The following is an 18,153-nucleotide window of genomic DNA, read 5'->3' on the forward strand; positions in this document are numbered from 1 at the left end:
TAAATGTAACTTGTTACAATTAAACGAATAATAATATCTGTACTTAATTCAGAGATGTACCCGTGGAGCCCCTAGATTAGTCTTGTGGAGCCTTAGGACTCTATGGAGCAAAGTTTGAGGACTGCTACTATAGATTTATAAGTTTTATTTTTACAAATAATGAATAAAGTATTTTAAAATTAAGAAAAAAAGATCTTTCCAAGCTTCAGAAAAATATACTTAAAAATAATATAATTATAGTTATAAAAGTATAAAAAAAAATTACATTCTATTTTGTTACTGTGAAATATTACATATGATTAAAATGACATTTACAATTAAAATCGTGTTTACATTAAAAAAATTTTCACGTTAATATTTATATGCAGTCAATAACAAAATTATTTAAATTTATAAAAATTCTGATTTTGTTTTATAAATAAATTACTGTTTATAAAAGTTCTATAATACTATTGTAGTATACTATTATTTAAGATATTTATTAACAATTTCATTCAAAAACCATTCTTCGGAAAACTGAAGGTGATTACCAGGAACTGACAAAAAATGTAATCTTCCGCTTTCTTCTAATACTTTTAAACCCAGTCGATCCTAAAATACACACAAATGAACAAATTATAAGTTAACATCTTCAAACTAAATACACAATTTATGGGCAAGCAGGTACACAATATAGATCAATCCTAAGATAACCATTTACATAAATAAAAATTAAAAAATTCCTTTAAATTATCATTTAATTTTAAGTATTTTTTAATGAAATTGCAAAAAAAAAAAATTTTAAAAATTCCATTTTTATACTTAATAACTTTCCATAGTTAAAATGAATAATTATTCATAATACTTAAATATTAAATATAAGATTGTAACCTGGATTAACACTGTTAAGACACTGATATGATAGTGATACACACGCAAACAACATTTTCTAGATTTACATATGATTAAAATAATTTTTGTTTTTTAAAATAATTACTTACTGTAAGATAAAGAACAGAATGTTCAAGTGGCATAATTTCTTTATCTTGACCTGGTGAGTAAAATGCAAACCATTCACTTTCTTTTGGAACAACAATTGTATCATTTGTAAACATCACCATAATAAAGTTTTTTAATTTAAGTAAATTTTCTCGATAATTTGTATTGATAACACGTTCATTGTTAATGTCTGCTAAAAAATTGCTACCCTTTATGTAATCTGATTCTTTAATTGGATCATGCCAATATTCTGCTTGAACCAATGTATCTTGTACCCATCTAAAAAAATAATACAAAATAGGTATAATAATTTAAAAATACAAATTTAAATATTTAACAAAACAAAAGCAGAATTAACATAGCTATGATAATAGTTATTTATAGTAATATAGTAATATTTTATTTCACAAGATATTGATTAAAATAATACCATGGATATAATTTAGAACATTTTTTATACTTTATTTTTTTTTAAATATAAAAAAGAGGTGTTGATAAAATAATTTAGTATATTATAGAAATATTTAGAAATACCAAATTAGAAATCATTTTTTTTTTATACAACAATCATTAAAGGTTATTCAAATCATTTAAATGATTTCACAGTATTAATTATTCTATTTACTTTGAATAAGCTTCTTTGTTCAAAACTAATCTCATATATTCACACCATTTATGACTAGAATAAAGACATTTTGGCATACCAAAAACTCCTTGATGTTGGCCACCTATAGATATAAGATTTAACATTGGAGGATTAGGACATCTTTGTGCAACTGCTCTCCTAAAAAACAATAATACATAAATTACAGTGCTTTTATATATTAAATATTTTGATTTTACAAAAATTGGGCTCCTTGTGAAAATCCAATTGCATTATAACCGTTGGTCAACATTAGATCTTTAGATATTTGTTGGCAAACATCATTAACTTGAAGGTTAATATTCATGAAAAAACTGTTCTTTATCTCCTACATTATTATAAAATGTAAAAAAAAATATGCATATGAGTATTACTGAAATATTTTAAATCATATGTTTTTGTAGGACTTAGGTACAAAATACAATTTTAATTCATGTGATAAAACATAATATTAAGTATTATACCCATCATCGCAGATCAACCCAACCCAATATGTAAACATGCAATATAATATAGTAAATAGTAATTAATATATTAAAATGTAGAAATGAGGAATTACAAACATACACATTTACAAAAATATAAATGCATTAAACTAGTTAATGTACTAAACTGTATCTTATCTATGATAGGTAACCTCTTAAAATTAATTTAATATTTTATGGAATAGTAAATTAAATTGATAAACACTAAGAATTTTTTTTAAATATCAATTAAGTTATAGCTATAGATAATAGATATATTTATTGAACATTTAAAGCACCTACATTAACTTGAATTATCTTTTAAATTACTTATTTCTAAATCATTTTTAATGAAAAAATAATAAGAATCTTTTACATTAAGAATGTCAACTGTTAACATTTTGTTATCTTTCATAATAATTTTTAAACTTGAGAGTACCTACTTTGCTAGCAAATCCAGTAATGGTTAAATATCTATTGATTAAATTTTGCATTCTGTATAAAATACTGAGATTATGCCCTTAGCCAATAATATAATATTTTCATATAAATCTATCGCTACTTTTATTTAGGTTGTTTATTTTTTTTATACATAACTATTTAAAAATAATTTATAAAATTACAACATAAATTATTAATTTATTATTATATTCATGGGCGCCCACTGGGGAGGGCAAGATAGGGCACTTGCCCCCCTCCCCCTGGACAAAAAATATTATGAACTTATAGCTCAATAAATATTACCATAATATTATTATTATCTTTATTTTCTTACATTTGAGAATTTTTTTTATTTTGACCCCCTCACCCCTAAAATGTTATCTATGGGTGCCCATGATTATATTGAAAATTAGTAAATTTTATTTTATTTTACATTAAATAGTTTGTTATTATATTTTATTACTTATATAACAAATTAAAGAAATAATTGAACATTTATTTTAAGTAAAATTAACTTTAATAATAAACATATTTTGTATTGAATACATTTTTAAATAATAACCAATTTCATTTTTATTATACAAACAGAATATTAGATAATTAAAATAGCATATTATTACCTAATATCTAAAAATATAATATGTGAGTCATGAATTTATTCAATTTGTATTTTCCTGGCTTTTTTATTGGTGATAAATCCTTTGACGCAAAAAATGCATAAAATTCAGGTAATATAGAACAATTTCGTGCAATTAACAAACACTGAAGACTGAAACATGCATCAATTCTGTTAGAAAAAAAAATGTATTTCCACCAAGACCAAAAAATGGTTGATTTTTGCTTCTTCTAAACTTAAATATATTATATATGTTACCACTTATAGAAATACAAAAACATATTGGAAACCAGGTGAATAATGAAAGTAGTGGTTAAAAATAATTAATTAAAAAACTGTTAATTATCTACAAAAATATTAAGATAAAGAATTAAATGATATAAATTTATAAAAATTGTATGAAAACTAATTAGACTATTAAAAATGTTTCATACATAGGTACCTAACATAATTTAAAATAATGTTATACATAAATGTACTAATATATTAACAATCTTAAAAAAATCATAACTTTCTTTAAAATTAAAGTAGTTAAAAAAAACTTATGGGAGAGTCTTGGATACAATTTTTACTATTAAAATTAATAATAAGTTAATTCACATTTCACATTAATAATGAAAATAACAAAATTAAATGGATCCTGCTTAATGGAAATTTTGATATAATATTTGTTTGTTAAGCAAAAACAATACATATAGGAGGTACTCTTAATAAAAATTGACAATAAATATATTTAAAAAAAATACAATGTTTGTAGTTAGTAAAAACTGCCTCTTATTTGAATTATGAATAATGCAAATAGTTTTAATTAAAATAGCAATAAAAATGATAGCCATAGTTAGTTTTGTCACTAAAAATATTTGGTGAAGACATTTTTTTTTTTATATATATACATAGGATTCATACAACCCACTTTTCCTATAAGATCAAACTATTATACTGTGTAATCATTATTTATCATATGAAAAAATATAATATTTATACATCCTAATATAAAAAATCTCATGTAATGAAATATAATAAAGAAAAATTAAGTAACCCAAGAACAATTACATAATTTTAGCAACATTGTTGTTAATTTTTATAACATTTATAAGTAAAAAATTAATTGCCATAGTATTAATAATACATTAATTACATAAGACCTGTTCAAAAGATTTTCCGATTTTTAATGACTTCACATAAGAATCCGGTCCCAAGTTTTTCTGTAACACCTTAACAATTCTTCCAAGACTTAATGGGTTACAGCAACTATCGCCTAAAATTAAATTAATACTAAATTAATTTTTTAAAAAAAAATTGTTAAAAAATATTAAAACGTCTTACACATCGTAAAGTAATACCCAAAGGCGGATTTACCTAATAAAATGCCAGAATATTTCCTGGTAGCCTGACCAAACTTGAAATATTTTATAAAATTGTATTTTAAAAATTCGATACGTAATTCATTTTTTTTTTAATTTGTATAATTATTAAATGTACTTATTCATAATAAAATATGTAATAAATATATATTAACATATTATAGGTGTACCTTAAATTTGAAAGGAAGTAATGCGAAGCGGTTCCCTCCCGGTCGTCGGTTCAAACAGAAAAAAAAAAAAAAGGTGTACCTTAAATACAATTATAAATATATGAGTATGTGACTATGACTATATTGTAATCAGTGGCATAACTTAGGGCCCCACAGACCTCCCGTTGGGGGGGTACACGGTAATTTGAGGCCTTTGGTTATAGGGTTTTAATTGGTATAACAATATATTAGGGGCCCATTTTTAACATTTTTTATTTTTGCAGGGGGGGGGGGCAAATTTTTTTGTAACGCCACTGATTGTAATTTTTTTTAATGTATTTTAAAATATACGATTACAATATAATACATACTCATTTTCAAAAAGAGAAACCCAAACAAATAAGTACAAAATAATTTATACCATTTAATAGAAATAGAAATTATTAGGTACCTATAACACATTACATATATGTATTAATATTTGGTATAAAAAAATTGTATTTTATTTATTTATTTAGCTTACCCATTCCATGCCACAATACGACTGGGGGCGAACCTGCACTGATTCGATTAGCATAAATCAAAATTGTTAAAAAAATGTGTGAACAAAATCCAATTCGATACATAGTATCTAATAATATACTGTTCAGAGTAAATTAAAATCGATCAAAAGATTCTAATAAAAAATAAACAGTAATATCGCGTTCGTCAAAAGCCTACTGGACAAACAATAATTTATTTATAAAACATACAACACAAAGAAAAATATGATGTACAATTATTATAAAATATAGATCGTTTAATAGGTAATAAGTAATAATAGTTAATACGAAAAATACTTCAAATATTTTTCAAACAGAAACCCGAACGTTATCAACACAGAATAACGCAAGGCCATGCATGACAGTGACGGGACGACGTACTCTGGCCATTGATTCTGGCAAGTGGCAAGTAAATGGTAATAAAGACGGTAATTATTTAAATATCTACTTTCGCAATGCACGTCGCAATAATAATATTATGGTGGGAATGTTATCATCATTTATCACCAAGAGAATGTCCCGGGATGATAATCGACGGGTTACCGTGAAATGCGACCGTGGTGGAACATTGGAACTTCTTCATTATCAGTGAACCGTTTTTGTTTTCCGTTTTTTTTTTTCGTGGATGATTCATGTTTTGATTGTAATGAGAAATTTTAATTCGTATTCATATTTTGCCCGTGTTGTTAAATATTTTTCATTTTTCATATATGATTTCGTGTAAGCGTTTCATTGTACAGTGTTCGTGTCTGCTGTTTAACGATATCGTTCGAGAATATTCCGCCGCAGCACTGGTTGACTAGTAGTTCTTGTTCTAGTCCAAATTACACTGTCAATGTACAATACTAGATGATTGTTGCATAGATGTCACATTAAGACGGTATTCGTGAACCTTATTAGTTTTACCCTGGACTTCCTTAAACACAATGGCTAAGGAATATGATCATCTGTTTAAACTGTTAATCATCGGAGACAGTGGTGAGTGTTCGTAACGTTTCCAAATGCGCTGTTTCCTAAGCAATTACATTCAGTTAAATCTATACATGTAACTAATAATTTTAATACTATATATTTGTTTTCTAAAGGTGTTGGCAAAAGCTCATTGCTTGTTCGTTTTGCCGACAACACATTTTCTGGTAGTTATATAACAACCATAGGCGTCGACTTCAAAATCAGAACAGTCATAGTTGACGGAGAAAAAGTGAAATTACAGATATGGGACACTGCAGGTCAAGAAAGATTTAGAACAATTACGTCTACGTAAGGGATCACATACTTTATATTTTTATTGAATTTATAAATAATATAAGTAGCTAATGATACATTTTTACTAATATTTGACTTGTAGGTATTATAGAGGTACACATGGTGTTATAGTTGTGTACGATGTTAGCAATGGGGATTCATTTGCAAATGTCAAACGCTGGTTACATGAGATTGACCAAAATTGTGAAGTTGTCAATAGGATATTAGGTAAATATCATACCTTGTTTACATTAATTATTAATTTGTTTACTATTATTAAATTTTTTTATCACTGTATACAAAAATATTTTCTGTTCTTTCTACAAAATAATGATTTATTCAAATATTCTACCTGCTTATTATATGTTCAAATAATAATCATAACTGATACAAAAGAATTAAATTCAAATTCAAAATATATGAAGAATTTTTAAGTTATGATAAATATTATCAAATAATTTAATTAATAAGGTAATATATTAAATATTTATGTTTTATCAATTCAATATGCCATTTGCGGATATTATGCTAATAATATAGTACTTTTTTTTGACATTGTCAGCTTTTACAATCCAAATTATTAAGATATAATATAGATAGTCTATAGATAGAGTTCTCTGAATATGTTTTTAATACTAATTACGGGCACATGTTTAATTGTTTCGTAGGTAGATCTTGAATTTTTAAAAATTTTATTTTCTATAAAAATGATAGTTAATAATTTAATTCCCTTAATTGTGATAGTATTGGAACGCCTTCACACGTAGACATATTCTTTGTTTTTTCAATATTAACTTAATATTTTTTTATCAAGTACTCTTAAAATCTAATTTAACCAAGCAAAACTGATACACAAGTCAATGTTACAACCCAGAACATTGTTCCAGTGCATTCTGATTCATTTCAAGTACATATTATACCTTATTACGATTAAAAATGTCATGTATGATTAATTCTACATTTGCGCCTCTTTTGATGAAAAATATCATTTTTATTAATTTTTTTAACAATCAAAATATTAAATTAATTTGAATTCTTATTTGTTCCCGTGGTTATTTTTTCTTTTTTTCAGTTGGAAACAAAAACGATGCTCCAGATCGAAAGGTAGTATTAACAGAAGATGCTCAAAGATTTGCTGACCAAATGGGCATCCAATTATATGAAACTAGCGCCAAAGACAACATAAATGTTGAACAGGTAACAAGCATAGTTAAATTATTTAATATAGGTATTTTGTTAATTAATAAATAATTAAATATTATGAAAACATCTATATTTTAACATGAAATACCTAAAACATTTATTATTTATCTAAACATAAATTTATTTTATATTTTTATGTAGGTAATCATTATTTAATTAGTAAAATCATAGTTTTTATTTTTAATTAATATTAATTAAATCTATATGATTATTATTTCTTCAAATATAGAACTAATGTAACATATTAATTTACTGTTATAAGTCACGTGACTATTTTTAATAAAAAATTGAAGTACTCTGTTAATTAGTATTCAAGTGTTAATAATTATTAGACATTACATCACCATCCTACAAAAAAAAGTGAATTGAACATTTTTATAATTTTATTTAAAATTTTTATTCAATGATTTTTTTTCTTTTTACTTAGCCACTTTTTACATAACATTGACTAAGTTGCTATGCTGCCATGTAAAAACTAACCAAGTTAAAAAAAAATTATGGTGGTATAAAAATTTTAAATTTAAATATATATTTATATAATATATACAATATTTTAGTTTTGTCACTTTTTCCATGGCAGCAATGATTAGATACTTAGACTTTAAGGCAAATGATAAATCTGGTTTCTTCTTGTAATCTTTATTTTTCTTATTAACTTTCTCTTGTCTCCCCTTAAAAGTCAAGTATCACTTTTCATTTATTCCTGTATTATCTATATTATCTACTTTCCATTTATTATTCTCCTTTCTAAAATTTAGTGTTAAACTTCTATAAAGTTCATACCAACATTTACTAATATACAAATATACATAATCAAATAATTCATACTTCAAAATTAGATTGTTGTCAAGGGTTTTATTTCAATTTTTTATATTAATGTATTAAAAATTAGATTAAATGTTAGATACATAAAATAATGTAAATAATATACATTAAAAAAACATTGATATTATTATTTCAATAATAATAATGTAATATTTTTATATTATAATAGTATTACTATAATTTGTAAGTAAATATTTTATCAAAGTGTATTTAAAATAAGTTAATAAACAAATCTTCATTGAGAATAATACATAATAAGAAAGCCATACCAAACTGCTATTATTAAAATTGAAGTTTATATTTTTTTTTAATTGATTAATGTAGATAATTATTATTGGACTGTTATGCTATTCTAAAATTAATATTTAATAATTTATCCCTAAATGAACCGAATGTATTTTAAATTTTCTACATATATTATAGATGTTCATGTCGATTACTAAACAAGTATTACGGAACAAAAAGGAAACCAAGGAACGACAGGCGCATCAGAACAATGATGTAGTGACTTTAAGAAAAGGTCACTCAAAAGGAGCAAAAAGAAAATGTTGTTAATTCCAATTGTTGCTGTAAGTGTTTTCAATTTTAAGCTATAATTATTATTTTTTTCTTTTCAATTTTTGTTACCACATACACATTATTTTATTATGTGAATACACAAGCTCAAAGTTTTTATTTCACATTTTATAAACATTAATAACAAAATAAAACCATATTTTAGTTTCTAATTTTGGCTTTACCTTTTTAATAAGTTTTGGTATATTAAAACACTGAACACTACTTGATCATAATCATATTGTTTATGTTCAACATATGTAATTCATTAAAAGAAATTTTTTTGTTATTTATAATGTCAACACAAGTAAAATATGAATAAAATATATTTATGTCTTGCCTTTAGAATATTTATGGCTTTTAAGAACTTTCATCATTATAAAGTATAAATGTGATATACTAAATTAATTTAAATATATTTTACATTCTGATCAAAATTTTAAAACATATTCTAAATAATTAGCATATTATGTAAATTATTTACTGAATTAAATACCATAATTCAAATATTGAATAAAGTTATCAAGAATTGTAATATTTTATTATTTATTAAGTATTATTTTAAGGAATATACTTAGGGGAAAAGTGTACCGTGTACAATACAATTTTGTTTATACTTGTGAAAAATGATTATTTCATAATTAAACAAATTAATTTGAATTGTGCATTATGATTATTTTAAAAACTAACCATAATATTTAAATTAGTAAAAAACATAAGCTTTTATATATACATTAAAATTATACTGTTTTTATATTTTAATTTAAAATTAAAAAAAATATCAATATTAAAATAAAATTTATATATTTATAATTACAATATTATTTTTAATCAAAACATTCAAATTATTATATTTATATTATATATTAATTATGAGCATCCTATAATAACTTACTAATTTAGAGTAATAAGATGATGCATATTCCAACACTTTTTAATTTAGTAAATTTGTTAATGGAACTATACCCTAATACCCTATATTATAACATAATCAAACAATTTTATAATTATTATACTAATACAACTACAGAAATCTCAGACTACTAAAACGTATTAATATTGAGTCTCATACTTATTCTAAAATGTATAGGTGTTTCTACTAATTAAAAAAAAAAAAAAAAAAAATAATAATTAAATAGTCTGAACAGAGCCTTACATGCAGTAATGACTAATGCGATATTTATTTTGTCTGTTTGCCTACATGCATCTTGGTATATTATAGTTTAAGCATTATAATATAAGCTAAAACCAATAATGTTAACCTAATAACTTTAATTCAATATTAAAAATGTTAACAAATTACTACTGTGTTACAATATCTGAGAAATCAGTTATCAACAAAGGAAAAAAAATGTTTATTTTGGAACTCATTTAAGTTTTATTCGGTATATGTAAAAATATAACTTATAGGCATTTTATGTTCAATATTTATTTTAGCATTTATAAGTTATACAATGTATTTTATATTAATTTATATTGTAAGAAAAACAGCAATGTAGGAAATAATGTCTAAAATATATTATCATATAACCTATTACTAGTTATTTATTTTAAAGTTAAATTTATGTCGACCAATTATTTATCTTTTGAAAAATGATGGACCCTTTTTTAATTGTATAATATACCTACTGTCTTCCATTATTTTTTTATATGTAAATATCCAGTTAAAATATTTAATTTATAATTATACTTATAATTTAATAGATAGCCTGTGATGTTTCATTTCATTGAACAAACATGCCTAATTTTTTAACTATCTTATTTAAATGGTAAACACATTTGAATAATGTGTAAACTTAGTAGTATTGATGAGTTATACAACATACCTAATATGATCGATAAATGGTATATTATAATAATATATATTTATGCACATATCTAATCACTAATCTGTATAATTAATTGAAAATAAAATGGTGTTACAAATAATTATAAATATATGGCATTGTTAACTCAGTTATTAAACTATACAAATTTTTAAAAATAAAATAACTATCATAGCCAGTGGATGTCGTGTTTGTATCATACATATTATTTAAGTGTTCCTCTAATTTGGTTGAAAATATCATATTTTCGCGATTAAATCGAAGTTCAGGATTTTTCACAAAGGTTAGTGATTTCTATTTGTATAAATATTATAGTTTATTATTCATTCTAAGTATGTTTTCTCATTACCTAGAACACCAATTATGATAATGAAATGGCCTTACTTAGTAAAATATGTCTACATCCATTATTCTCATAATTGTTAAGTAGAAATATTTAGAAATTCTTTATTTTCTATTTTCATAATTAACTAATCATTTTATATTTTTAGAAAATATCAATGAAACTGATTTGTACATTTTAAATATTAATTTGCATTTAATAAATAATGAATAAATTGTGATTGTGATGTACTAAAACCTTTATAGCTTATTAGTTAATTTAAATTATTTGTGAAAAATACATTTTTGCCTAAAGAAACTAATCAATTAGGTTTAATAAAGTAAATTACTTTGATGCATTATAACATAATGTCATAATAAGGTGTACACTTCTTATTATTACTATACATTAAATACATTAAGTTAATGTTTACCTATTTCATAAATTTAAAAAGCAATACAATTTTTTATGTAAAAATTATTTATTGATTTTGCATCTCACAATAAGTGCTAAAAAAATCCTATTCATTTTATAAACCTTTATTTTGAAAACAAATCACCAGTATAATACAATTTCAATTATTATGACAGTATTGATGTAAATATAACAGAACTAAAATAATAAAACAATTCAGCTCAATGAAAATAATGAAACTTATTTTAATATTAATTTCATTTGGTATTTTTTAGGTATATTTTTATTTAATTTAATGAAAATGCTTTAAGAAAACACCATACCTGAATTGACAATATTATTTCATGATAATTGTATGTTAGTAACTCAGGTTTAGCTTTGTTGTAGTGGTTTTTATTATAATAAGTAATATTTAAGTTATCGTTCCAATTAATCTATTATTAAATTTAAAATTGAGAACATTATCTTTGTTTAAACATTAATTTTTCACAATATTTTAATTTTTAAATTACAATATTTTACACATTAATAACTTGCTAAAAATTAGTTCATTTTTTTTAAATAATAGCCAATAGGTCATTTCATTTTAATATTTATGTTAACAAATCTGAATCTGAACAGCTATACATGAACTTTTCATAAAATATATGTAACTCACTTGTAAAACAGACAAAATATGGGCGTGGCTTCCTCTTAATTAAATTATTTACTATAATACTACTCAATTTATTTCAATAGCATAACAACTTTATAATAACAATAGCTTTATATACATTAAAACAATTAATAAACAACTGTTTCATTTAAAACAAAATGGTACATATTTTTACTTAAATAACTATTACAGTAAATTATATATGATATTATTTAAGCAAACTATCGTATTACATAAATATTGTATTCAAAAAATATATACATAATTATTTGTTTATTATATTATCAAACCATTAACTGTAAATTATTTTCTTTATAAAATGTTTGTTTTTGTTATGGAGATCTCATGTATAATTTAAATTGATTGTAATGAATTTAAATCAATTTTGATAATAAAGTAAATCATATTCCTGTGTCCAAGTTTATTGAACAGATTATTTTCCTTGGTAATAAAATGTGTAGACAATTAATTAAAAAAAGAAAACCAGAATTAAGTTTTTGAGTTAAAAATTGTTACATTATAATAATAAATATTAAATTTTAAAAGTTGTACTCCAGAGGCCAGGGCTTCTCATGACTACAGCATACAATTAACTATTGTTATCAAGAAAATGAAGAAAAAATAGATTCAAATTCATTGATCAGTTCACTAGTGCAATACACGCAATTATAAAATACCTACCTATTAAAATATATACAATTTTTTTTATACTTAACTGTCTTGGTAAAAAATAATAATTAATCAACAAAAATGTAAATGATATACATTATACATATTTTATAGATTATATTATAGTAGGTACCTAAACTTAAGAGTAGCCACACACGTGACACGTTTTTCTACTGTCATCTGTCACCAAGACGTCAAGGCGTCAAGCACCTCAAGGTCTTATTTGATCTGCACAATAACAAGACAAGTATGTATATAATTTATTTATTTATTCCCGTCTCCGAGTATCATCATTATCGTCACCGTTGACGTTCGTTAGTCTTATTAATTTATCTCACACTCGCTTTTTACACTTTCTGACAGCATATATATATAATATATATTTACATAAATAACGCATGCACGCGGCACGACGTATGCACCGCGTGTACTTTGTATTATATTATTATTATGTATGTACTCTGGAGTCGCACACAATAATAATGTTATGTTATAATAGGTAACGCGTAAATAATGAATCCGGGCACGTGTGTGTATCATAGTGGTGGAGCGTAAACGTAATAATTGGTAATTGAACGTGATTAACGCAATTCGTATCTCGGGGCTAGAAAGTATAAATACACGATGAGAGAATCTGCGGAACATCGGTTTTGAAAAGCGAATCGGCGGAGCTGGTAACAATAATAATAATTAGCGCTCGGACGCTATGTGCATAATATTAACGATACCTGTAGTAAGTACTATATATAGTACGCCGCAGGATCGACCTACTTGTCATTGCCGAATGTAGGCCAGTCAATAAATATGTAGGTATACCTAAATACCTAATACGAGCTCGTAAGAATTTACTAAAATTTTAATTAATATTTTTCTAAATTGTTTAAATAGTTTCAAACGTGTGTACGTACTTATGATTTATGAAGGTATTCAGAATTGAAAAATTTTGTAATCGTGACATTATCATAATACATTATAATATTATATTGTATATTTGTATTATTGTGTCATGTTTTCGTGCCAGTCCTGGGCACCGAAATAATATATTTTGAGCCTCGATACGTTTTCATCGTTTATCGACTCATGTCATACCAAAAACAAAAACATAGTAAAGGTAAAAAATTAAAAATCAAATATTTTAAAACCAATATTTACAATATAATATTTAAAACATTGATATATATTCTATATATAGTATGGAGACGTTAATTTATTCGTATTTAAATAATTAAATGTACCTCCCCTCCTATAAATTTACTAAATATCTATCTATAAAGTATAAATCTAAATTACGAATCGATTAGATACTTATGTGTTGGAATGATGAATGATCAATTCACATATTTTTATCCCGTATATTTCGAGTTTTTATAAATCGTGCGTAACATATACTGACATTGTCGGCGGTTTTGTATACTTTATAAAATATGAAATCTGGAAGTCGGATGTGATGTATATTCCGTATAATTGCCACAATAAATAAAACCAATTCTATAATAAATTCAAAATATTATATTTATTTTCAGTAGGTACCTCACTTGTACACTACTTAGTATACCAATAGGCAATATTATAATTTATAGATGTTGATAAATAGTTGTGTTACTACTTACTTGTTTTTTTAATAGTTGTTTAAAACGTGTTGTATACTTGTATCTATATAGTGTGTATAGTTGTATGTATTATTATAATGGCTGGTACAGCGGTACGATAAGTACGCACTACTATATTCTGAGAGAACCCGCTATTATGAACAATGTTCCATCTCGAATTTAAAAAATACAAAAAATAATTAGTGAATAAATAATAATTAGACATTTATTATATTTGTCGTTTATAAGACTATTGTGGATCATAAATTCATAACATATTAAAACAGTAAATACAGTCTTATAAAAATATACATATTATATATTATAACTATGTTGATACGATCATGGCGTCCATAAGTAACATTATAAGAGGGGGGGTCAAAATAAAAAAATTCTCAAGTGTAAGGTAATAAAGATAATAATTATATCATGGTGATATTTATTGAGCTACAAGTTTTAAATATTTTTTGTCCTGCAGGGGGGCAGTGCCCTATCTTGCCCCTCCCAATCCCTCCCAATGGGCACCCATGGATACGATTCTTGTTTTTATTTTGTAATTTATATAAGTAAGCAATTATTAAAATTATTTGTGATGTATAAATAATATATGCATTTCTCTCACAAAAAAAAAATATATTTGGGCACTGATGATTGACTCTCATATTATTATAATCTGCAAGTTAATAGGTACTATTCAGAGTATTATAGCTTGTAACTTTTACCGGCTTGTGGTACATTTCGGCGCGTAAAATTCAATGATGAAAAATATATTATATTCAGCGATCGTTGTTGGATATGGAATTTGGAACGGATAATTCGCAGACGGGGCGCAAAGTGCGAATGGTCGTGATGCGTATATATAATACGATCTAACTGTAACTGTGTTGTATACCTACCTACACGCTGGTTATAGACCTATAACAACCGTGAAAACTCAATGATAACATCGCAACGTGAACCGTGGAGTGTGCGTAATAGCGTAATTCAATTTTGAAAAAAAAAAATTATTATTAGGTACCTATTATTATTTATTATGATTATTATTACTATTTCGAACCAGTCCCGCGGTTTCAGGTTGTACGCAGCGCTCTGCATATTTTTGTGATACTATGCGTTTAATTTTAATTAAAAGTTAAAACTCATCATAAAGGCGGTCCCATCCGTCAGGACTTAAATACAAGTATGTATATGTTTCTAAAAAAAAAAATAATAACGATGGAAAAATATGTATGGTAACTATATACCTTTCTCCTTAGACGTTAGTTTCATTTATACAATTTATAAAATATAAATGTGTATAATAATATGTATATGTGTGTATGAATGTAGAAGTTATGCGTAATTTGATTTTACTCGATGGTATTTAAAATATCCTACAAAGTCATAGCATTCGTATTAGAAGACCTGTGCGTAAGGACTAGGTTTATGCGGAGAAAGGATTCGATAGACTATTTGATATGATGTCAAGGGTTATAATATAAAGAATCTTATATATAGGTATAATAAAGTGGTTTTACAAAAATGTCGAAAACCGTTTAAAAAAAAATTACAGTACCTATATTATATACATACATCCGCGCGTGGATTACTTTTCTGCGATAATTTGTAGTTAATGGCTGCTTCGTGATGTACATAAAATGCACGTTACAACAAAACGAACTTGGGAATGTTAAAACTTGTTATAATAATGCTCATAGGTTATTCGCGTTCCATAAACCCATGTTCTGTGCTATTCATCATTACGAGTATATTATTATGTTTTTTCATGTTTCTATAGTTTTTAACCATTTTTATCGTGCAAGAAAAAACCTGAATAATTAAAAATGCATTTATTTGCAGTGATAATATGCATATGAATATATGATATTATTAATCATGAATTCAGATTTATAGATCTATCAGGTTATGACGACTCAACTGTTCACCGAAACCGGACTAGTTTTTTTTTATATATATTGGTAGTACACACCGTGTGTATATAATAATTATATTATGTTCCTATTAAAATACCAACTATAAATAAAGTATATATTTTCTTCTAATCATTTCGATTGTTGGTGTGTTGTTAATAAATCTAGATCGTTCGAACTCATACCGGAAACCGATCAGATATCAAAATAGTAATTTCATACTTACCTTATCAATTTTGGGTTTTAAATATAATTTTTACGTTTAAATAACTCAAATATAACGAATATAATAATAATATATTAAAGAACCAAGAAAAGAATTTAAAAACAATATTCAATTTATTGTTTTTCAACAAAAAATTGTTATAACATATTTACATATTGAGTATTTTATGAAAAATTACCTATTAAAACTATGGAATATTGATTTTGATCGTATTTTTTATCATCATTTAACACAGATTTTTTTTATAATTAGTTTAATATTTAATTATTCGATGTAAAAACTATTAGACGAGTGTCTCCACTATTCCAGTATAGTTTGGTTAAGTGTGTTGTATAGAATTATGGAATTAAACATCTAGCCGCATGAAGCTCCAAAATCGCAGGTTTAATTTGTATTCTAACTCACTAATAAGGTTAGATATATAATAAATAATATTATAGATTTATAGGTACTGTTATTTGAGTCTATCTTCTTAGAGAAATTGAGGCTTGAATTTTTTTGAAGTTTACCTAAGGGTTGTTAAACATGGCAATCCATTCGTAAAGAAAATCCATTTTTTACATACATCGATAGAAATGGGTAAAATAATGGCGGATTAAGTTTGTGTGAAATAATGGATACTTGTGCGTAGATTTGTGTAGATATGATTTTATTGGTAGATAGCATACGACACGTGTGCCTAAAATACGCGTTTGTCGTTTGACAAGTGAATTGGCGAATTTTTTACTGCTATCTGAATATGGGAATCTTTATTACCTGTGTAAACACCGGAACACAGTTAGGCGATTGCGGACACAGTAAGATTTTATATAACCGAAATCTTGACTACGAAGACATTGAATTAGGTGATGATTAACTCAGGGATCTTAAATTTTTATTTTTGTCTAATAAACCTGTTCGATTTAAAAAAAAAACGACTATGTATTATATTGATAGCAGAAACTAGATCAAAGAAAAATAGTAGGAGTGGTTTTTAGTATCACGATGTAGAGCATTTGTAAAATATGCTCAAGGTCAGAAAGTTTTTAAATTATTTCTATAATTAAATGATGAAAACTTCTGGTTAGTGATTACTACTCTTTACTACTCTAAATATTCTACCTTGTTTGAATTGGTTTATATGACGGAAAGCATCTTTGTAAGATCTGAGAAGTTTAACAGCAGAACGCGCGGTATTATTCTTACTTCTATAGACTAAGCTAGTAGATAATCATTTTATATAATTGGTGGAACTTATGCATAAGAACTGTTCTTTGCAGCTGAGCTTTATATTAAATAAACAATTTACGCTTTTGTTGGATATTCCTATTATTTCTTTGCTGATCTGCAAATTATAAATAATATTTTGACGTTATACGTATAAGGTCATACGGACAATGTAGGTATAGCCCAAAAATTGGGCGATACTCATCTGTCTAAAAAATAAGGCCAAAATTAACAAAATAGTTATAGTATCGTGATTTTTTTTGGCAATTTTGGCATACGCGAAATGGTCCGAAAAACGTCTTGCACCCCTA

The 18,153-nt window shown here is 24.9% G+C and overlaps 2 protein-coding genes across 5 annotated transcripts; one reads left to right on the forward strand and one right to left on the reverse strand.

Annotated features, from left to right (window-relative positions):
• Nucleotides 1-214: 214 nt before the first annotated feature.
• LOC114125328 (palmitoyl-protein thioesterase 1) lies at nt 215-5,625 on the reverse strand. 4 transcript variants are annotated; one of them, XM_050205837.1, is made up of 7 exons: nt 5,179-5,625; nt 4,677-5,106; nt 4,288-4,400; nt 1,822-1,949; nt 1,604-1,762; nt 981-1,257; nt 215-591 (listed from the first exon to the last, which is right to left on the reverse strand). In XM_050205837.1, exons 4-7 carry the CDS (start codon nt 1,926-1,928, stop codon nt 466-468), a joined length of 669 nt encoding a protein of 222 aa, XP_050061794.1. In that variant the 5' UTR covers nt 1,929-1,949; nt 4,288-4,400; nt 4,677-5,106; nt 5,179-5,625; the 3' UTR covers nt 215-465. The 4 variants fall into 4 exon arrangements, with proteins under 4 accessions (XP_050061794.1, XP_027844732.1, XP_050061790.1 ...); XM_027988931.2 differs by lacking the exon at nt 4,677-5,106; XM_050205833.1 differs by lacking the exons at nt 4,677-5,106; nt 5,179-5,625 and adding an exon at nt 4,469-4,487.
• Nucleotides 5,626-6,025: 400 nt separating this feature from the next.
• LOC114125329 (ras-related protein Rab-35) lies at nt 6,026-9,198 on the forward strand. Its single transcript, XM_027988933.2, has 5 exons — nt 6,026-6,175; nt 6,283-6,457; nt 6,546-6,670; nt 7,515-7,639; nt 8,894-9,198. The coding sequence occupies exons 1-5, from the start codon at nt 6,124-6,126 to the stop codon at nt 9,023-9,025; spliced, it is 609 nt and encodes a 202-aa protein (XP_027844734.1). The 5' UTR covers nt 6,026-6,123; the 3' UTR covers nt 9,026-9,198.
• The last annotated feature ends 8,955 nt before the right edge of the window (nt 9,199-18,153 follow it).

The sequence above is a fragment of the Aphis gossypii genome, chromosome 1 (genome assembly GCF_020184175.1).
Source record: "Aphis gossypii isolate Hap1 chromosome 1, ASM2018417v2, whole genome shotgun sequence".
Lineage (NCBI taxonomy): Eukaryota > Metazoa > Arthropoda > Insecta > Hemiptera > Aphididae > Aphis > Aphis gossypii.

Bases quoted from the DNA above. Each gene is read 5' to 3' on its own strand.
- LOC114125328 (XM_027988931.2), bottom strand. From the start codon at position 5,281: ATGTATCGAATTGGATTTTGTTCACACATTTTTTTAACAATTTTGATT. The intron at 1,950-4,287 runs GTCTTATGTAAT...ATAATAATGTAG, and splicing joins TCGGAAAATCTTTTGAACAG to GAGATAAAGAACAGTTTTTT. The intron at 592-980 runs GTAAGTAATTAT...TGTGTATTTTAG, and splicing joins ATTCTGTTCTTTATCTTACA to GATCGACTGGGTTTAAAAGT.
- LOC114125329 (XM_027988933.2), top strand. From the start codon at position 6,124: ATGGCTAAGGAATATGATCATCTGTTTAAACTGTTAATCATCGGAGAC. The intron at 6,176-6,282 runs GTGAGTGTTCGT...TGTTTTCTAAAG, and splicing joins GTTAATCATCGGAGACAGTG to GTGTTGGCAAAAGCTCATTG. The intron at 6,458-6,545 runs GTAAGGGATCAC...TTTGACTTGTAG, and splicing joins TTTAGAACAATTACGTCTAC to GTATTATAGAGGTACACATG.